Below are 22811 nucleotides of genomic sequence, written 5' to 3'. Positions count from 1 at the left end.
AATGTGGAAAAAGTCAAGGGGTCTGAATACTTTACGAATGCTACATTGCCGACCCCTGATGTAGTAATTTGTTGATATACCTATAGTCTCAGTTACCAGAATAGAGCTGGGAAGTCCCAGGGTATTCCCTCCACGTTCAAAATTGTTTTTGTGTTCTCCCTCATTGTACAGTGAAAGCCAATTAGGTGGAAAGTGGCATTTTGAGAAATCTGGTTTTAGAGAAAGATGGGGCACAAGAGAGAGGGAAGTGAAAGAGGACGAGGATTTTACATGATAGCAAGATGGCACCGATAGACATGGTTGCCCTGTTCATGGCTCCTAAGCAACTTTGCTGTATTTTGTTTTATTACTGCACTGTTGGATTTTGCTACACTCGCAGTAACATCTGCTAAATATCTGTATGCGATCAATAACATTTGATTTTGATTTACTAGATTACTACTCAGCTAGGCAGCCAATGTAATATCTGCAGTCTTTCATTCTTTATCTGTCCTTCTCGCTCTCCTTTACCAGGTGGTGCTAACAACAGCTCTGACACAGAGAGCCTGCCCTCTCCGCGTTCCTCTGAGGACAGCAAGCCTAAAGAGGAGGGTAGTGGTGGGGTCAAAGCTGGCTCAAACTCTGGGGACAAGGAGGCCTCAGGTTCCCACATGGGCCAGCAAGGAGATGAGAAACCCCCAGGAGAAGTGGGGAAGGCCATCAAGCAGGAGGTGAAGACGGAGGCAGAGGAGGGCAGCAAGGAGCAGCCAAGCGAATCCACAGACCGAGACATGAAGCCCCCCACTGCAGATGCAGAGGAGAGCAAGAGCTCATCCAAGAGCTCCAAGAGGGACCATGGGCCCAAGACGGGCTCCCACGCAGACAGTGACTCTAGTGCCACCTGCAGCGCGGACGAGTTGGAGGAGTTGGATAGTACAGAGAAGAACAGGTGGGGGCTCAGGGCTAGGTGAGGTAGGGGGATTGCATGTGAGAGCTCAGGGCTGGGGGTTGCATGTGAGGGCTCAGGGCAGGGTAGGGTGGGGTTTCATGTGAGGGCTCAAGGCTGGGTGGGGTAGGGGGTTGCATGTGGGGACTCGAAGCTTGGGTGGGTGGGGGTTACATGTGGGGCTCAGGAATGGGTGGGGGGTTATAGGTGTGGGCTCAGGGCTGGGGGCTGTTCAAAATTCATTTGTCACACACACATTTTTAGCAGATGTTATTGCAGGTGTAGTGAAATGCTTGTGTTCCTAGCTCCAACAGTACAGTAGTATCTAACAATTTACAACAATACACACAAATCTACAGTAAAATAATGGATATTAGGATAAACAATGTCGGAGTGGCATTGACTAAGGTGGGGGGGGGGTAATTCTGGTTTCCCCACTGCAGCGAGACCTACATCTGGAGTGTGGAAGGGAAGAGGGGAAGAGTGTCACTAGTGTTCTTCTGTATAGCCCTAAGATGTCAAGCAATTTGTGGCCAATACTCTACAACAATCATCAACATAAACTCTATCTGCCTTTGTGAGTGTGTGCATATGTACTAGAGCTGGGTGATATGTACAAAGCCCTTTTAACGATAACTCTAAAGATATGTTTTTAACATTAATGTGCACACAGTTACTTTTTCATATTACCCTTAAAACCACCACTACTACAACTTTAAATTCTGAAGATCAGTTGTCCTGTTAGCTGTCGCCTATAGTGACAGACTTCACCTTTCTCTTCATCATCAAACAATATTGTTCTAGTATAGGCAACTTGTCATTATCGATATCAGTAAAATGTCCTCATTTTGTATGTACCTGCGTGCTTCTGTCTGAGTGTGTTTGCCTGCAAGCGCAAATGTGTGTGTCAAAGATGTGGGCTGACGGCTTGGGGGAGTGGTGATTCGTCCTGCAGTGTTTGCATGGTATTTGTTCTGTTTTTTCCATGACAGCAGACTGCAAGTATTGGCAGAGCCTAGGGAAACGTTGCCCTCTGTGCCAAAGCAAACAATGGGAGGGAGTGTGTGTGCTCCCCAGTCTCTTGTTTGTGTGTGGCAGAGTATCTTTGTGGGTTTGTATGAGTGTATCTGCGAGTGGGGGATGGGTGGTTAGGCATGTGGGATGGAAACACAATCAGAACCTCTGCTCTCTTTGTGTTTTCATAGTGCGAGATTCTGCTCCAGGTCAATCTGTGTTTATTGGGAAAGCAAATAAAAGAATCTGGGTTGTGGCCATATTAAGGAATGCGTGGGACATCCATTGGCATGCTACTGAATGGGGAACTCTGTGTTCTAGTTACTTCTCTCTCTTGCTCTCTCCTCTACTTCTCTCTCTGTCTCTGTCTCCTTCTCTCCCTGTCCAGGATGACGTCTCCCAGCCGTCCCAGCCTGCTGAACTATGCTCATGATGGGGTCATCTCCTCCCCCCTGCAAAAGCCCATGGACCTGAAGCAGCTCAAACAGAGGGCTGCTGCCATCCCCCCTATTGTGAGTCTTACCACTTTCTGTGTGAGTCAGTGCATCCCCCTCCTCTCGTTACACGCCAGGGCCACAGCCTGTATCTTTGTCTCCTCCATCCTTGGAAAGCATATGGAAGCCAGCCAGGTAGAATCAGTAACAGATAAGTCCTTGGATTAGTCCAGCCTGGTCATTCTACCCCCTAGTGGTATTAAGGCCAGCCCTCCTGTAATGAAAATACTGCTTCTTACACAGATAACAGCATGGCGAGTAAAATGATTAAGCCCTATCATATTTGTATTAGATAAGCAGGCCAGCTGGAGGAGAAGGGGATACATTGACCCAGATGAGAAATGAGGTGCCAGGCATTAGGGAAAATAAGAGGAACCGGGTCATTAGATGTGGGATCTCCCGGGTGTATATTGTTTGTATGTGTATCTGTTGCTCACCAGGCTTCTCTCTCCTGTGTGTGCAGATGCCGGATGGTGGACCTCGGGGTGGGTGTAGTAAGGCTGAGCTGCCCCCCCATGCCCTGGCTCTCTACCAGCATCAGATCACCATGGCTCATGGAGAGTCCTCCCAGGAGGCCAAGCAGCATGCAGGTCAGCCCAGCAAACAGCACCCCTACCCAGCGCAGGGGGACCCCCATAACATCAGCAGCCCCCGCGTCCACCCACGCAGCCCCTCCGCCAGCGACAAGGACGGTACGAACATCAGCCCTCTCTCTCCCTAGCTCCTCTCACCCTCCTGCTCAGTCTAAACACAACTCCCTCCTTCAGCTAAACTGTTACTTTGATTCTACGTTGGTGCTATTGTTTAGAAGCTCCTGGTAGCTCTGGATGATTCCATGCTTACTTGAGGACTCTGTCAGTTCCACAGTGTGTTGTCTAAAGTACTGGTATTGATTGTTGGGCTCACAGTCAGGTATAACCATGTAGCGGGATCTGTGTTAAGTTCAGTCTTGGATATCATTGTGGAGTAGTGCTCCATGTGAGTTACTAGACCTATCCAGACCTAGTCTTATTTAGAAGTTAATTAGCAGATGTTTACACAAAATTCTCCACTGTTGAGCTGGAGTTATAAATAGTCAGACAGACATAGAGGACTGAAGAGTTTCCATCTGGGGATTCGAGCTGCATGGACATAGGGCTGGGCGGTATACCGTTTTATGCCATATACCGGTATTGATGCACGGACCGGTGTGGGTTTTTACTTTACCTTCTATAACGGTATTAGAATTTTTGGTTTGTTAAATGTGATACGTAGTGTGTGACGTCCATTTTTATAGTTTACTTCGCTACTTGAGTCATCTCTCTCCACTCTCTCTCTCTCTATGCCACTTTCCACACAGACCTAGCCATGGCTCCTGTCACTCAAGGAGAACATTTGATGTTCCTCGACCACAAGACACTTGCGTTCAGTCTGCATGGTCAATGCAGCATATGCAACAATGTTGATGACAATGATGCAGTTGTCACTTTGCTTCTTAATATAAATCTACCAGCATTCTATAATTACACTCTTAGCTTGTGTTTCTTACATCTGCAAACAGCTAGTTTAGCAAGTTATTCCTAAATCTTGTGAGCTGCTGATTGTTAGCCGCTAAAGCTAATTGCTAGCTAGCCAATAAATGTACTGAGTAAAAGCAAATGTAGCTAGCTAATACAGCCTGATAATAATAGTGATGGTGTAGACCTAAATCAGCATCTTATTTGTGCAACAGTATCTTCTAGATTAAAGAGGAATACGCAAAACAAGAATATGTTAGCTACATGAAGTAGCTAAGAGAGAACATTCAATGTAGCCAAAGATTATAGGGTCCCCTAGGAAACACCTATCAACACTTTAGTTCCTACCCTGTCATAATAACTCCTCCCTGGCATTTTCCTTAGTTGTCATGTCAAACAACACTGTATTAAAAGTGTGCAATATTCGAACTATATAACTACAATAGACATATTATTTCCATGATTCCAACAGTTAACCCAAGTGTTTTGCTCTAAATCGCAAGTCAAATTGCAACATTTGGTGAAAAATAAGGCCCAGATTGCTTGCTCAAATCGTGCAGCCCTACGTGGCAGTGTGGAAATTATGTCAAATGCAGAAATTGATGGAAATTATTTTAAAAATTGTGTTTAAGTTGAATTGAACAGTATAAAACAATCAGAATACATACACCTTAGCCAGATACATTTAAACTCAGTTTTTCACAAATTCCTGTCTTAGTAAAAATTCCCTGTGTTAGGTCAATTAGGATCACTACTTTATTTTAAGAATGTGAAATGTCAGTAGAATAGTAGAGAGAATGATTTATTTCAGCTTTTATTTCTTTCATCACATTCCCAGTGGGTCAGAAGTTTACATACACTCAATTAGTATTTGGTAGTGTTGCCTTTAAATTGTTTAACTTGAGTCAAATGTTTTGGGTAGCCTTCCACAAGCTTCCCACAATATGTTGGGTGGATTTTGGCCCATTCCTCCTGACAGAGCTGGTGTAACTGAGTCAGCTTTGTAGGCCTCCTTGCTCGCACACGCTCAGTTATGCCCACAAATTTGCTACGGGATTGAGGTCAGGGCTTTGTGATGGCCACTCCAATACCTTGACATTGTTGTCCTTAAGCCATTTTGCCACAACTTTGGAAGTATGCTTGGGGTCATTGTCCATTTGGAAGACCCATTTTTGACCAAGCTTTAACTTCGTGACTGATGTCTTGAGATGTTGCTTCAATATATCCACATCATTTTCCATCCTCATGATTCCTTACATTTTGTGAAGTGCACCAGTCCCTCCTGCAGCAAAGCACCTACACAACATGATGCTGCCAACCCCGTGCTTCACGGTTGGGATGGTGGTGTTCGGCTTGCAAGCCTCCCCCTTTTTCCTCCAAACATAACGATGGCCAAACAGTTCTATTTTTGTTTCATCAGTCCAGAGGACATTTCTCCAAAAAGTACGATCTTTGTCCCCATGTGCAGTTGCAAACCGTAGTCTGGCTTTTTTATGGCGGTTTTGGAGCAGTGGCTTCTTCCTTGCTGAGTGGTCTTTCAGGTTATGTGAATATAGGACTCGTTTTACTGTGGATATAGATACTTTTGTACCTGTTTCCTCCAGCATCTTCACAAGGTCGTTTGCTGTTGTTCAGGGATTGATTTGCACTTTTCGCATCAAAGTACGTCCATCTCTAGGAGACAGAACACTTCTCCTTCCTGAGCGGTATGACGGCTGCGTGGTCCCATGGTGTTCATACTTACATACTATTGTTTGTACAGATGAACGTGGTACTTTCAGGCGTTTGGAAATTACTCCCAAGGATGACCCAGACTTATGGAGGTCTATAATTTTTTTCTGGGGTCTTGGCTGATTTCTTTTGATTTTCCCATGATGTCAAGCAAAGAGGCAGAGTTTGAAGGTAGGCCTTGAAATACATCCACAGGTACACCCCCAATTGACTCAAATTATGTCAATTAACCTATCAGAAGCGTCTAAAGCCATGACATCATTTTCTGGAATTTTCCATGCTGTTTAAAGGCACAGTGATACAGGGAATTATAAGTGAAATATTCTGTGTGTAAATTGTTGGAAAAAGTACTTGTGTAATGCACTAAGTTGATGTCCTAACCGACTTGCCAGAACTAAAGTTTGTTAACAACAAATTTGTGGAGTGGTTGAAAAACAAATTTTAATGACTCCAACCTAAAGTGTATGTAAACTTCCAACTTCAACTGTATGTGTTGCCATCCTAGGGTCACGCACTACTCATGAAGCAAATTTAGAACTTTTATTATTAAAAAACATAAAATACCGTCAAATACCGTCAATTAAATTTAAAAAATCAGCGATATAATATTTGGTCATATCGCCCAGCCCTACATGGACATATGTACGCGTGACTGTGTGTGTGAGTGTGATGTATGTGATCAGCTGCAGTATGTCTGTGTCCCTGCAGAGCTGGAAGGCAACGAGAGGTGGCTGCAGACTCTACTTCACGGATTACGTAGGTTCACACCCCGCCCCACCCCAATCTATCCCTAACTCATACCCCTTTGCCCAACACACACCTAGCTAAATTCACTTCCTCAGTGGGATTGTGTGTGTAACACTATTCGAAGGTTTGGCAGTGTGTGTGCCGTGGCTGTGTGGAGCAGCGTTGCTGTGTGGCTGACTGCACAGACGCTGCCTGGCTGCACTCCTTGCTATGATGATGATGATAGTAATGATGATGATGAGGAGAAGGAGCATAAAAAGCTAGCGCTGACCAAGGGATGGTTCTCAGCTTCCAGAAAGATAGCAATTACCCCCCATCCCTTACCGTTTGTGTGTGTGTTTGTCCCGTCTTGCAGATAAGTCCCGGGCCTTCTCTCCTCATGGTGACCCTAAGAAGCAGCCGGTGGGGCCAGAGGACCTGAGGGCCACTACCCTGGGCCGGCCCATCATGTCCCCCTACCCAATGTCCCATCGAGACATGGCCAAGCTCAGCCACGACCAGCACCTACTCCACTATAACTCCTGTGAGTCCCACTTACGGCTGTTACGTTGACCACAGTCAAATTCCACGTGGCCGTTTAGTTGTGGTAACTAGGCTTCTCCAAGATCTGATGCTGCTGTTGGTCATTAGTGGCCTCCCAAATGTGCTAATCCCTGGTACCCAGCACCCTAATCTATGGATTTCTCGGTGCAGGGATTGAGCCAGGCCCAGCCAATCAGAATTTGTTTGTTTTTTTCCACAAAAGGGCTTTATTACAGACATAAATACTCGTCAGTTTCATCAGCTGTCTGGGTAGCTGGTCTCAGATGATCCTGCAGATGAAGAAGCCAGATGTGGAAGTCCTGCGCTGGCGTGTTTACACGTGGTCTGCAGTTCTGACACCGGTTGGACATATAGCCAAATTCTCAAAAATGACATTGGAGGCGCCTTAGGATAGAAAAATGAACATTAAATTCTCTGGCAACAGCTGTGGTGGACATTCCTGCAGTCAGCATGCCGATTGCACGCTCCCTCAAAACAGACATATGTGGCTTTGTGTTGTGTGACAAAACTGCACATTTTAGAGTGGCTTTTTATTGTCCCCAGCCCAATGTGCACCTGTGTAATGGTCATGCTGTTTAATCAGCTTCTTGATATGCACACCTGTCATGTGGATGGATTATTTTGGCAAAGGCGAAATGCTCACTAACAGGAATGTAAACAATTTTGTGCACAACATTTGAGAGAAATAAGCTTTTTGTGTATGGACAATTTCTGGGATCTTTTATTTCAGCTCATGAAACATGGGACCAACACTTTACATGTTGCGTTTATGTTTTTGTTCAGTTTAGATTTATTTATCAACTTTCCTAATATTAAGCACATTGTTTTGCTTTACAGCGGGAGTATAGCGTACCTGGCAGGCATGAAAATAAACCACGGGAAAAGCGTCCTCCATTCACTATTTAAGTGGTTAGATGACATCTATTTTTTACCCCCGTGACCCTGTTCTGAGACAAGTTCATGATAATGGTCCATTCTAAATCAAAACTAATTTCACACACACACTGCCGTTCAAAAGTTTGGGGTCACTTAGAAATGTCCTTGGTTTTGAAAGATTAGCACATTTTTTGTCCATTTAAAATAACATCAAATTGATCAGAAATACAGTGTAGACATTGTTAATGTTGTAAATGACTATTGTAGCTGGAAACGGCTGATGTTTAATGGAATAGCTACATAGGCGTACAGAGGCCTATTATCATCAACCATGACTCCTGTGTTCCAGTGGCACGTTTCGTTAGCTATTTTTATTTTTTATTTCACCTTTATTTAACACGGTAGGCCAGTTGACAACAAGTTCTTATTTACAACTGCGACCTGGCCAAAATAAAGCAAAGCAGTGCGACAAAAACAACACCACAGAGTTACACATGAACAAACATACAGTCAATAACACAAAAGAAAAGAAAATTACAGTGTGTGCAATTGTAGAAGATTAGGGAGGTAAGGCAATAAATATGTCATAGAGGTGAAATAATTACAATTTAGCATTAACACTGGAGTGATGTGCAGATGATGATGTGCAAGTAGAGATACTGGGGTGCAAAAGAGCAAGAAGATAAATAACAATATGGGATGAGGTAGTTGGTTGTGCTATTTACAGATTGGCTGTGTACAGGTACATTGATTGGTAAGCTGCTCAGACAGCTGATGCTTAAAGTTAGTGAGGGAGATATACGTCTCCAGCCAGTGATTTTTGCAATTCGTTCCAGTCATTGGCAGCAGAGAACTGGAAGGAAAGGTGGCCAAAGGAAGTGTTTGCTTTGGGGATGACCAGTGAAATATACCTGCTGGAGCGTGTGCTATGGGTGGGTGTTGCTATGGTGACCAGTGAGCTGAGATAAGGTGGGGCTTTACCTAACAAAGACTTATAGATGACCTGGAGCCAGTGGGTTTGGCGACGAATATGTAGCGAGGTCGCAGTGGTGGGTAGTATATGGGGCTTTGGTGACAACTTATGGCACTGTGATAGACCACATCCAATTTGCTGAGTAGAGTGTTGGAGGCTATTTTGTAAATGACATCGCCGAAGTCAAGGATCGGTAGGATAGTCACTTTTACGAGGGTATGTTTGGCAGCATGAGTGAAGGAGGCTTTGTTGCGAAATAGGAAGCAGATTTTAGATTTAATTTTGGATTGAAGATGCTTAATGTGAGTCTGGAAGGAGAATTTTACAGTCTAACCAGACACCTAGGTATTTGTAGTCGGGCGGCCGGGTTTGGGCAGCAATTGGTTGAAGAGCATGCATTTAGTTTTACTAGCATTTAAAAACAGTTGGAGACCACGGAAGGAGTGTTGTATGGCATTGAAGCTTGTTTGGAGGTTTGTGTCCAAAGAAGGGCCAGATGTATACAGAATGATGTCGTCTGCATAGAGGTGGATCAGAGAATCACCAGCAGCAAGAGCGACATCATTGATATATACAGAGAAAAGAGTCGGCCCGAGAATTGAACCCTGTGGCACCACCATAGAGACCGCCAGAGGTCCAGACAACAGGCCCTCCGATTTGACACACTGAACTCTATCTGAGAAGTAGTTGGTGAACCAGGCGAGGCAGTCATTTGAGAAACCTAGGCTATTGAGTCTGCCGATAAGAATGCGGTGATTGGTAGAGTCAAAAGCCCTGGCGAGGTCGATGAAGACGGCTGCACAGTACTGTCTTTTATCGATGGCAGTTATGATATCGTTCGGGACCTTGAGTGTGGCTGAGGTGCACCCATGACCAGCTCGGAAACCAGATTGCATAGTGGAGAAGGTACGGTGGGATTCGGAATCGTTGGTGATCTGTTTGTTAACTTGGCTTTCGAAGATTTTAGGAAGGCTGGGCAGGATGGATATACAGTTGAAGTCGGAAGTTTACATACACCTTAGCCAAATACACTGCTCAAAAAAATAAAGGGAACACTTAAACAACTCAATGTAACTCCAAGTCAATCACACTTCTGTGAAATCAAACTGCCCACTTTAGAAGCAACACTGATTGACAATAAATTTCACATGCTGTTGTGCAAATGGAATAGACAACAGGTGGAAATTATAGGCAATTAGCAAGACACCCCCAATAAAGGAGTGGTTCTGCAGGTGGTGACCACAGACCACTTCTCAGTTCCTATGCTTCCTGGCTGATGTTTTGGTCACTTTTGAATGCTGGCGGTGCTTTCACTCTAGTGGTAGCATGAGACGGAGTCTACAACCCACACAAGTGGCTCAGGTAGTGCAGCTCATCCAGGATGACACATCAATGCGAGCTGTGGCAAGAAGGTTTGCTGTGTCTGTCAGCGTAGTGTCCAGAGCATGGAGGCGCTACCAGGAGACAGGCCAGTACATCAGGAGATGTGGAGGAGGCCGTAGGAGGGCAACAAACCAGCAGCAGGACCGCTACCTCCGCCTTTGTGCAAGGAGGAGCAGGAGGAGCACTGCCAGAGCCCTGCAAAATGACCTCCAGCAGGCCACAAATGTGCATGTGTCTGCTCAAACGGTCAGAAACAGACTCCATGAGGGTGGTATGAGGGCCTGACGTCCACAGGTGGGGGTTGTGCTTACAGCCCAACACCGTGCAGGACGTTTGGCATTTGCCAGAGAACACCAAGATTAGCAAATTCGCCACTGGCGCCCTGTGCTCTTCACCGATGAAAGCAGGTTCACACTGAGCACGTGACAGAGTCTGGAGACGCTCTGCTACCTGCAACATCCTCCAGCATGACCGGTTTGGCGGTGGGTCAGTCATGGTGTGGGGTGGCATTTCTTTGGGGGCAGCACAGCCCTCCATGTGCTGGCCAGAGGTAGCCTGACTGCCATTAGGTACCGAGATGAGATTCTCAGACCCCTTGTGAGACCATATGCTGGTGCGGTTGGCCCTGGATTCCTCCTAATGCAAGACAATGCTAGACCTCATGTGGCTGGAGTGTGTCAGCCGTTCCTGCAGGAGGAAGGCATTGACGCTATGGACTGGCCCGCCCGTTCCCCAGACCTGAATTCAATTGAGCACATCTGGGACATCATGTCTCGCTCCATCCACCAACGCCATGTTGCACCACAGACTGTCCAGGAGTTGGCGGATGCTTTAGTCCAGGTCTGGGAGGAGATCCCTCAGGAGACCATCCACCACCTCATCAGTAGCATGCCCCAGGCATTGTAGGGAGGTCATACAGGCACGTGGAGGCCACACACACTACTGAGCCTCATTTTGACTTGTTTTAAGGACATTACATCAAAGTTGGATCAGCCTGCAGTGTGGTTTTCCACTCATTTTGAGTGTGACTCCAAATCCAGACCTCCATGGGTTGATACATTTGATTTCCATTGATAATTTCTGTGTGATTTTGCTGTCAGCACATTCAACTATGTAAAGAAAAAAGTATTTACTAAGAATATTTCATTCATTCAGATCTAGGATGTGTTATTTTAGTGTTCCCTTTATTTTTTTGAGCAGTGTACATTTAAACTCAGTTTTTCACAATTCCTGACATTTAATCCTAGTAAAGATTCCCTGTCTTAGGTTAGTTAGGATCACCACTTTATTTTAAGAATGTGAAATGTCAGAATAATAGTAGAGAGAATGATTTATTTCAGCTTTTATTTCTTTCATTACATTCCCAGTGGGTCAGAAGTTTAATTAGTATTTGGTAGCGTTGTCTTTAAATAGTTTAACTTGGGTCAAACGTTTTGGGTAGCCTTCCACAAGCTTCCCACAATAAGTTGGGTGAATTTTGTCCCATTCCTCCTGACAAAGCTGATGTATCTGAGTCATGTTTGTAGGCCTCCTTGCTCGCACATTCTTTTTCAGTGCTGCCCACAAATTTTCTATGGGATGAGGTCAGGGTTTTGTGATGGCCACTCCATTACTTTGACTTTGTTGTCCATTTTCAACAACTTTGGAAGTATGCTTGGGGTCATTGTCCATTTGGAAGACCAATTTAACTTCCTGGCTGATGTCTTGAGATGTTGCTTATCCACATAATTTTCCATCCTCATGACGCCATCTATTTTGTGAAGTGCACCAGTCCCTCCTGCAGCAAAGCACCCTCACAACATGATGCTGCCACCCCCGTGCTTCACGGTTGGGATGGTGTTCTTCGGCTTGCAAACCACCCCATTTTTGTTTAGGGATTGATTTGCACTTTTCGCATCAAAGTACGCTCATCTCTAGGCGACAGAACACGTCTCCTTCCTGAGCGGTATGACCGCTGCGTGGTCTCATGGGGTTTATACTTGCGTACTATCGTTTGTATAGATGAACGTGGTACCTTCAGGCGTTCGGAAATTGCTCCCAAGGATGAACCAGACTTGTGGAGGTCTACAATTTTTTTTCTGAGGTCTTGGCTGATTTATTTTGATTTTCCCATGATGTCAAGCAGACGCACTGCATTTGAAGGTAGGCTTTGAAATACATCCACAGGTACACCTCCTAACCCACTTGCCACAACTCTAGTTTGTTAACAAGAAATGAAAACGAGTTTAAATGACTCCAACCTAAGTGTATGTAGACTTCTGACTTCAACTGTAGGTCTATACCAGTTTGTGTCTCGAGTGTATCCCCATTTGAAGAGGGGGATGACCGTGGCAGCTTTCCAATCTTTGGGTATCTCAGACGATACGAAATAGAAGTTGATCAGGCTAGTAATAGGGGTTGCATCAATTTTGGCGGATAATTTTAGAAAGAGCGGGTCCAGATTGTCTAGCCCAGCTGATTTGTAAGGATCCAGATTCTGCAGCTCTTTCAGAACATCAGCTGTCTGGATTTGGGTGAAGGACAAGCCGGGGGGCAGGTTTCTTTTGGGGTGCAGAGCTGTTGGCCGGGCTAGGGGTAGCCAGGTGGAAAGCATGGCCAGCCGTAGAAAAGTGCTTCTTGAAATGAACGATTATCGTAGATTTATCGGTGGTGACAGTGTTTCCTAGCCTCAGTGCAGTGGGCAGGTGGGAGGAGGTGCTCTTATTCTCCATGGACTTTACAGTGTCCCAGAAATCTTTGGAATTAGTGCTACATTATGCAAATTTCTGTTTGAAAAAGCTAGCCATAGCTTTCTTAAGTGACTGTGTGTATTGGTTCCTATCTCCCTTGAAAAGTTCACATTGCGCGGGCTATTTGATGCTAATGCACATCACCACAGGATGTTTTTGTGCTGGTCAAGTCTGGGGTGAACCAAGGGCTATATCTGTTCTTAGTTCTACATTTTTCGAATGGGGCATGCTTATTTAAGATGTTGAAGAAAGCACTTTTAAAGAGCAACCAGGCATCCTCTACTAACGGGATGTGGTCAATATCCTTCCAGGATACCTGGGCCAGGACGATTAGAAAGGCCTGCTCGCTGAAGTGTTTTAGAGAGTGTTTGACAGTCATGAGGGGTGGTCTTTGACCGCGGACCCTTTACGGGCGCAAGCAATGAGGCAGTGATCACTGAGATCCTGGTTGAAGACAGCAGAGGTGTATTTAGAGGGCAAGTTAGTCAGGAGGGTACCCGTTGTTACGGATTTAGGGTTGTACCTGGTAGGTTCCTTGATCATTTGTGTGAGATTGAGGGCATCTAGCTTAGATTGTAGGACGGCCGGGATGTTAATCATATCCCAGTTTAGGTCACCTAACAGTACGAACTCTGAAGATAGATGGGGGGCAATTAAAACACATATGGTGTCCAGGGCACAGGTGGGGGCTGAGGGGGGTCTATAACAAGCGGCAATGGTGAGAGACTTGTTTCTGGAAAGTTGGATTGTTAAAAGTAGAAGCTGAATTGTTTGGGCACAGACCTGGATAGCATGACAGAACTCTGCAGTAGATTGCAACTCCGCCCCCTATGGCAGTTCTATCTTGTCGGAAAATGTTGTAGTTGGGGATGGACATTTCAGGATTTTTGGTGGCCTTCCTAAGCCAGGACATCAGGGTTGGCGGAGTATGGTGAAGCAATGAATATAACAAACTTAGGGAGGAGGCTTCTGATGTTAACATGCATGAAACTAAGGCTTTTACGGTTACGGAAGTCAACAAATGAGAGCACCTGGGGAATGGGAGTGGTGCTGGGGGCTGCAGGGCCTGGGTTAACCTCTACATCACCAGAGGAACAGAGGAGGAGTAGGATAAGGGTACGACTGAAGGCTATAAGAACTGGTCGTCTAGTGCGTTCGGAACAGAGAGTAAAAGGAGCAGAATTCTGGGCGTGGAAGAATAGATTCGAGGCATAATGTACAGACGAGTATGGTAGGATGTGAGTACAGTGGAGGTAAACCTAGGCATTGAGTGATGATGAGAGGTTTTGTCTCTAGAGGAACCAGTTAAGCCAGGTGAGGTCACCGCATGTGTGTGGGGTGGGACAAAAAGGCTATCTAAGGCATATTGGGCAGGGCTGGGGGGCTCTACAGTGAAATAAGACAACAATCACTAACCATAACAGCAATAGACAAGGCATATTGACATTAGGGAGAGGCATGTGTAGCCGAGTGATCATAGGGTCCAATGAGTAGCAATATAGGTGAGTCAGGGAGCCGATTCAGTAGTCTCTACTACGCAAGGCGAGCTGGAGACACGGCGATTCAGACTGCTAGCGGACCGGGGCTTGCAGATAGGCCTTCGGTGACATCGCAACAGATGACCCTATTGAAACCACTTCGGACGAATACGTTGGCAGACCAGTCGTGATGGATCGGCAGTGCTCCGTGTCGGCAGTAAAGGGTCCAGGCCAATTGGCAAAATAGGTATTGCAGCCCAAGAATTGGCTGGTGGACCTCCTCTGCTTGCCGGGAGATGGGCCTAGCTCGAGTCTAACCGGTTCCTTCTTCTGGGACGTAGACGTTATCCAGGAGTAGCCACTCGGATTGCAGCTAGCTAGCTGCGATGATCCGGTGGAGAGGTTCAGGGCTTGCAGTCGGAATCAGGAGATGTGGTAGAGAAAAAGCAGTCTGATATGCTCTGAGTTGATATCGCGCTGTGCAGACTGGCAGGTATTGACCGAGCTTAGGCTTACTGGTGTCCGAGTTAACGGTGAAGACCTCTAGCAGTGGCTAACTGACTGCTAGTTAGCTGGCTAGCTTCTGATGGGAGTTCCGGTTCTAAAGTATAAAAATAGCAGATCCGTACCACATTGGGTGAGGTGGGTTGTAGGAGAGTATATTCAGTCCGTAGATGGAAAGTGAGATAAAAATATATACGAAATAAAAGCGAGGTAAGAAAAACATTTACGGGACGGGACAAGGCAAAACACACGTCCGACTGCTACGCCATCTTGGAACCAAGTTTATCATTTTAAAATGCTAATTCATCATTATAAAACCCTTTTGCAATTATGTTAGCACAGCTGCAAACTGTTGTCCTGATTAAAGAAGCAATAAAATGGTCATTTTAGACTAGTTCAGTATCAGGGGCATCAGTACTGATGAGTTCGATTACAGGCTCAAAATGCCAGAAACAATAAAAAATGCCAGAAACAACAACAATTTCTTCTGAAACTCATCAGTCTATTCTTGTTCTGAGAAAGGAAGGCTATTCCATGCGAGAAATTGCCAAGAAACTGAAATCTCGTACAACGCTGCATACTGCTCCCTTCACAGAACAGCGCAAACTGGCTCTAACCAGAATAAAAAGAGGAGTGGGAGGCCCCGGTGCACAACTGAGCAAGAGGACAAGTACATTAGTGTCTAGTTTGAGAAACAGACACCTCACAAGTCCTCAACTGGCAGCTTCATTAAATAGTACCATCAAAACACCAGTCTCAACATCAACAATGAAGGCGACTCCAGGATGCTGGCCTTCTTGTGACAAAACTCACACTCATTCTTATGTTTAATAAATGTATTGTATAGTGTGTGTGTGGCAGGCTTACAATGATGGCAAAAAAACAACATTTGAGAGTGCGAGAGGGGGTACACAGCTGGAGGTTGAATGTTTGAAGGGGTACGGGACTATAAAAAGTTTGGGAACCACTGGCCTAGCCCATAGGGCCTATATGTTTTGATAAGGTTTGTATCACAACTAAAGTGGCCAAAATTTCTTAAAGTTAAGCACGTTAATCCGTGTAGAGCCTAACTGGCATACATAGGCGGCATACATAGGCGGCGTGTGAAGATCATTTTCACCGTAAAAATGCAACTTTTATAATAAGGAATTACGTAATCGCGTTTGCGGTCACTTTGGATAACAGTGTTTCGCTGCTAATTGATTGCATTTTGGAACATTCGCGCTTATAGCCTTTCTGCACAAATGTCAAGAAATAGAAATATCCTTATAGTTTATCAACATTTTAAGATTAACGTTCTGATCGTTTGCATCAGCCACAGGTTTTTTTGATGCTAGTGGTTGTATTAATTTGTTATCTATCGCATTCCACAAGGTAGCCTAGCCTAGTGGCAGGTAGCCTAGTGGTTAGAGCGTTGGGCCAGTAACCGAAAGGTGGATCGAATCCCAGAGCTGACGAGGTAAAAATCTGTCGTTTTGCCCCTGAGCAAGGCAGTTAACCCAGTGTTCCCCGGGCGCCGAAGACATGGATGTCGATTAAGGCATCCCCCCGCACATCTCTGATTCAGAGGGGTTGGTTAAAATGTGGGAGACGCATTCAGTTGTACAGCTGACCTGGTATCACCCTTTCCCTTTCCCAACTGTCCCAGAGTATGTTTGGAATATTTATTTCTTGCACAGAAAGACAAGTTGACCAATTGAATAGGTAAACTTTTGTACTATGGTGGATTGACATAGGCTATAGCTTTTGCTGTTTGTAAGGCTTACTCATCTTATTTGCTAACGTAAAGTTCTGTAGGCCAATATGCGCCTCGGAATTCGATAAGAAGGATCCGCGCAGTTGCGTCCCCAATGTGTCTGTCTCACTTGTAGCCTACTTCTTAGCTGAGATGCCTGTGAGAATGACCCGATCACGTGACAGGTGTTGGCTAATAAGAATTGAGATATCTGAGAGCCATGTGAGTTAGAAGTGCTTTGACTGTCCACAGTCCCACTACAACCCCTCTATTCCCCAGACCTTCCCTACCTTACTATTATTCCCTCTCGTCAAACCCTCACCCCTCCCTATTCCCATCGGCAGACCCTCACCCCTCCCTATTCCCATTGGCAGACCCTCACCCCTCCCTATTCCCATCGGCAGACCCTCACCCCTCCCTAATTCCCATCGGCAGACCCTCACCCCTCCCTAATTCCCATCGGCAGACCCTCACCCCTCCCTATTCCCATCGGCAGACCCTCACCCCTCCCTATTCCCATCGGCAGACCCTCACCCCTCCCTATTCCCATCGGCAGACCCTCACCCCTCCCTATTCCCATCGGCAGACCCTCACCCCTCCCTATTCCCATCGGCAGACCCTCACCCCTCCCTATTCCAGTTCAAGTCTCATCTCCCATTTCATTGTTATGCCTCCTTGCTCTGTGTTATTCTTAGCCAACCCTACTTTGCTTCCCTAAACTGCCATGTGTATATTTGTAAAGTATATTTCTGTCTTTGCTCTCAGCTTTCCAGCAGGCTGGCCACTCTGGGCCCCCTGGTCTGCAGCAGGATGGTGCCAGGTTGGCAGCGGTGCTCCCCCTCCATATGCCAGAGCCACCCCCTCTCATCTCCTCCAACAAGCCAGGGGGGTCTATCACACAGGTATAGGACACTACGAGAGAGAGAGCCATGGCACCCATTAGATGTTGAGTTATTGTGAAAGTGAATAGAATTTTGCCGTTCACCATGCTCACTGTTGTTGTGTGGTTCGCAGGGCACCCCAGTGCAGCTGCATAGCCCGGCTCATGGGATGGACCATGGGAAGATGCCCCCTGTACAGATGGGTTTGTCCTGGATGGATCAGAGGAAAGTGGGTGAGTCCAAGTGTCTGGAGTGGGTGCAGCACTCCCAGCCTTGGTTTGCTGGTGAGTTGCCTTCTTCTTACCCTAACCTTCAATTGTAGATTTTGGGTGTCCTGGGCTTTCTCCATTGACACTCTCTCTCCTCTGCTCTTGTCTCACTCTGTCCCTCTCTGACTCACACACACACACCAGGTCCCTACCCGGTGGTGAAGCAGGAGCAGCTGTCTCCGCGGTGCCCGTCATCCCTGGCAGAGAACCTGTCCACGCAGGGGATGCCCCATGACGCCAATGCTGGACGTGGTGAGTTCATAACTAGATACATTCCACACCCCTTGATGTTGGGCATCAAGTGTACACTGCTCTCTGCTTATACTGATTCTCTTCTCTGTTATTGGTACATTAACAGATGTCTATGCCAATATAAAGCCCTCACTCTGCTCCTGGATGTGTTGAATTTGCAGGGTCTTTGCCAGCAGTGCAGGGGGGCAGCATCACAAAGGGCATCCCAGGGACCAGAGTGCACCAGGACTCCCCCATCTCCTACCGGGGAGGCTCCATCACCCAGGTAAGAGCAACACACTGACCACAACACTACAATGTGCTTCTGCTTACTGTGCCTTATTCATTATCATGACTTTATCAGCTTTGACCTAAAAGTCTCACCGGACTGTTTGTATGCCTCCAAATGAAACGAGGACCACGACATAGACGTGTTGAGAGGTCATGACCCCAGGCTGGAAAGCTAGTCAGGCTCAGTTAGTGTTCATGCAAGGCAGGGTAAAGGCTGGGGCTGCAGGCAGGCAGGATCTGCCTGCTAATCCTGCCTGGTGTGACATGATCGTGGCTCTGACTGCTCCCTGTCGCCCTAGCAACAGGTACACACTGTACCACGTCTGTTCTCTACTTTATTTATCTGTTTATTCTCCACTCACTAAGCCCCATCAATGATATGCACAGTCCTCAGCCTGCTGTAATATCTGCCTCGGGCCAACTGGCCTTGAAATGGGGTGATGTTATATATGCCCAGATAGATAACTGAGGGAAAGGTGAGAGAGATGTAATCAGAGCGGGTGGGGAAGTTAGCCTGCTCCTTCTTTGTTTGTTTAGCTGACTGCTAGGCAGAGCGAAAGTGTGTGTATTTGTGCGCGTGTACAGTTAAGGCTTTGTTGTATCAGGGGCATCACTCGCATCTCCCTTGATAAAGTTGAATGCTGAGGGGTAGATGCCCTGGCCCCTGACCTACACTACACCCCCCCCCTTCTTTGGAAAGATCTGTAATCAACAGACAGGAAATGTGATCTAGGGCAACACATGTCCCTCTTCACCCCCTCCCTCCTCCCACACTTCATATCAGTCTCCAATGACAGCCTTGTGTGCTCTCGATCAGCCTCCCAGCAGGCTTACATAAACACTCATCGGCAATGGCGGAAATATGACTCACAGCAAAGTGTGCCAGAGATATGACAGAAAGCCCCGACCAAACCTGCTGCTGCCATTTTGTCACCTAGTGTTAGCACTGCAGAGTCTGTGGGGCGTATTATCTGAGACACAAATTGTATTCTTATGTGACATCAGTGCATGATGTACACTCTGTATGATCTTACTCACCAGAGCTATCACAATGAAAAATTACATTCTGGAAAAATATACAGTACCAGTCAAAAGTTTGGAGACACTTTCATTATTTGTACTATTTTCTACATTATAGAGTAAGACTACAAAACTATGAAATGACACATTGAATCATATAGTAACAAAACAGTTAACCAAATCCAAATATATTTTATATTTGAGATTCTTCAAAGTAGTCACCCTTTGCCTTAATTACAGCTTTGCACACTCTGCGTTCACTCAACCAGCTTCATGAGGTTGTCACCTGGAATGAATTTCAATTAACCTCTTAGTCCGCCCCATCCCGCATGCGGTATCGTTACTACAGCCTCAAGCTCATTAGCATAACGCAACATTAGCGATTTTTAAAAATCGCAAATGAAACGAAATAAATATGCCTGTTCTCAAGCTTATCCTTTTCTTAACAATCCTGTCGTCTCAGATTTTCAAAATATGCTTTAGAACCAGAGAAAATCACTAATTTGTGTAAGAGTGGTGATAGCTAGCTTAGCGTTAGCATTAGCATTTAGCACGCAACATATTCACAAAAAACAGCCAAGGAATCAAATAAAATAATTTACCTTTGAAGAACTTCAGATGTTTCAATGAGGAGACTCTCAGTTACATAGCAGATGTCCAGTTTTTCCTGAAAGATTCTTGTGTAGGACACATCGTTCCCTTTTGTTACTATGCATATGGCTACCGAAACTAACCGAAAATTCAGTCACCTACATGTCGAACTTTTTCCGAATTAACTCCATAATATTGACTGAAACATGGAAAACGTTTTTGAATCAATCCTGAAGGTGGTTTGTCATATTTCTCTCCGTTGAAAGCACCGTCCTTGTAGCCTGGTTTGTTCTGAGATTTGAATGGAAAAATACCGGGACCTGACTTTTGCGCACCAATTGCCACGCAGCCACCTAGCGGGACACCTGGTAAATGTAGTCTCTTATGGTCAATCTTCCAATGATATGCCTACAAATACGTCACAATGCTGCAGAGACCTTGGGGAAACAAGAGAAAGAGTCCGTTGATTCCTGTCGCATTCACAGCCATATAAGGCGATCATGGAAAACGTAGCCTCAGAAATCCTGTGCATTTCCTGGTCGGTCATACATCTTGGTTTTGCCCGAAACATTTGTTCTAAGGGACTCACAGTGAAAATCTTTGCATTTCTGGAAACGTAAGACTGTCTTCTTTCCAAAGCTATCAATTCCAAGCATATTCGAGCATCTTTTCGTGACAAAATATTGCGCTTAAAACGGGCACGTCTTTTTATCCAAAAATGAAATACTGCCCCTATAGGACTAACAGGTTAACAGATGTGCCTTGTTAAAAGTTTGTGGAATTTCTTTCCTTAATGTGTTTGAGCCAATCAGTTGTGTTCAATCAATCAATCAAATGTATTTATAAAGCCCTTCTTTCATCAGCTGATGTCACGAAGTGCTGTACAGAAATCCAGCCTAAAACCCCAAACGGCAAGTAATGCAGGTGTAGAAGGTAGGGGTGGTATACAGAAGATAGCCCTATTTGGTAAAAAACCAAGTCCATATTATGGCAAGAACTAAGCATAGAAAATGACACTCCATTTTTACTTTAAGACATGAAGGTCAGTCAATCCGGAGGATTTCAATAACTTTGAAAGTTTCTTCAAGTACTTCACAAAAACCATCAAGCGCTATGATGAAACTGGCTCTCATAAGGACAGGAAAGGAAGACCCAGAGTTACCTCTGCTTCAGAGGATAAGTTCATTAGAGTTAACTACACCTCAGATTGCAGCCCAAATAAATGCTTCACAGAGTTCAAGTAACAGACACATCTCAACATCAACTGTTCAGAGGAGACTGTGTGAATTAGACTTTCATGGTCGAATTGCTGCAAAGAAACCACTACTAAAGGACACCATTAAGCAGAAGAGACTTGCTTGGGCCAAGAAACACGAGCAATGAACATTCGACCGGTGGAAATCTTTGCTTTGAGTCCAAATGTGAGATTTTTGGTTCCAACCAGTGTCTTTGTGAGATGCAGAGTAGCTGAACGGATGATCTCCGCATGTGTGGTTCCCACCGTGAAGCATGGAGGAAGAGGTGTGATGGTGTGCGGGTGCTTTGCTGGTGACACTGTCTGTGATTTATTTAGAATTTAAGGAACACTTAACCAGCATGGCAACTAAAGTATTCTGCAGCGATACGCCATCCCATCTGGTTCGCGCTTAGTGGGACTATCATTTGTTTTTCAACAGGACAATGACCCAACACACCTCCAGGCTGTGTAAGGGCTGCATGAGATTACCTGGTTTCTACAATCACCCAACCTCAACCCAATTGAGATCATTTGGGATGAGTTGGACCGCAGAGTGAAGGAAAAGCAGCCAAGAAGTGCTCAGCATATGTGGGAACTCCTTCAAGACTGTTGGAAAAGCATCCCAGGTGAAGCTGGTTGAGAATATGCCAAGAATGTGCAAAGCTGTCATCAAGGCAAAGTGTGGCTACTTTGAAGAATCTCAAATATAAAATATATTTTGATTTGTTTAAAACCTTTTTGGTTCCTACATGATTCCATATGTGTTATTTCATAGTTTTTATGTCTTCACTATTCTACAATGTAGAAAATATTTTTTTTTAAATAAAGAAAAACCTTTGAATGAGTAGGTGTGTCCAAACTTTTGACTGGTACTGTACATCTTACAACAACGACTAATGAAATCTGTGAACTGATGTCCTCTATCTTGTGAGATGATTGAGTGTTGTTCTTATGTCTGTCCCACTCCCTCCACAGGGCACCCCGGCAGATGTGCTGTACAAGGGGACCATAACCCGTCTGATCACAGAGGATAGCCCCAGCAGAGCAGAGAGGGAGCGGGATGAGCTCCTGTCCAAAGGACACGTGGTCTATGAGGGCATCAGTGGACACATCCTCACCTATGACCGTCAGTACTCTAACCTTCTAGAAATGCTGTGCTACTTCACTTACTTACAATGCCTTCAGGAAGTATTCGTACCCCTTGACTTATTACACATTTTGTTGTTACAGCCTGATTTTTAAATGTATTGTTTTTCCTCATCCATCTACACACAGTACCCCATAATGACTAAGGGAAAACGTGTTTTTAGACATTTTTGCAAATTTATTGAAAATGACGTTTCAAAATGACATACAGTGCATTCGGAAAGTATTCATACCCCTTCACTTTTCCCACATTTTGTTAAATAATAGCCGTAGGCCGGACGAAGTTGAATTACTGTTTAACGGATGCCCCGCCTTACTTTTCTCCACACCTCGCAAAAAAAACGAATCAGATGTGTCATTTTTTGGGCAATATATGCAGCTTTGTTTATAACACACTGTCCGCTCTCCCTTGATGCTTTCCCAAGTTGATGCGCAACAGACCAATCAGCCTCAGATCATGTTTGAGCCTCGGATTGGACATTGAAACACACACGCTCACACCTGCAAGCGACGTGCA

The 22811-nt window shown here is 45.3% G+C and overlaps 1 protein-coding gene across 1 annotated transcript in view; it reads left to right on the top strand.

Annotated features, from left to right (window-relative positions):
- LOC115111193 (nuclear receptor corepressor 2-like) overlaps window positions 1-22811 on the top strand; it is a 178232-nt gene that overhangs the window by 134528 nt on the left and 20893 nt on the right. Inside the window, 10 exon segments of the mRNA XM_065011528.1 lie at window positions 514-928; window positions 2328-2451; window positions 2897-3125; window positions 6369-6416; window positions 6763-6930; window positions 17394-17530; window positions 17643-17793; window positions 17923-18030; window positions 18192-18295; window positions 22124-22274. Of these exon segments, the coding sequence (XP_064867600.1) occupies window positions 514-928; window positions 2328-2451; window positions 2897-3125; window positions 6369-6416; window positions 6763-6930; window positions 17394-17530; window positions 17643-17793; window positions 17923-18030; window positions 18192-18295; window positions 22124-22274 (1635 nt within the window).

Source organism: Oncorhynchus nerka, linkage group LG27, assembly GCF_034236695.1.
Source record: "Oncorhynchus nerka isolate Pitt River linkage group LG27, Oner_Uvic_2.0, whole genome shotgun sequence".
Lineage (NCBI taxonomy): Eukaryota > Metazoa > Chordata > Actinopteri > Salmoniformes > Salmonidae > Oncorhynchus > Oncorhynchus nerka.
Note: the sequence above shows the minus strand (reverse complement) of the source record. Positions and strands in the feature narration are given on the sequence as shown.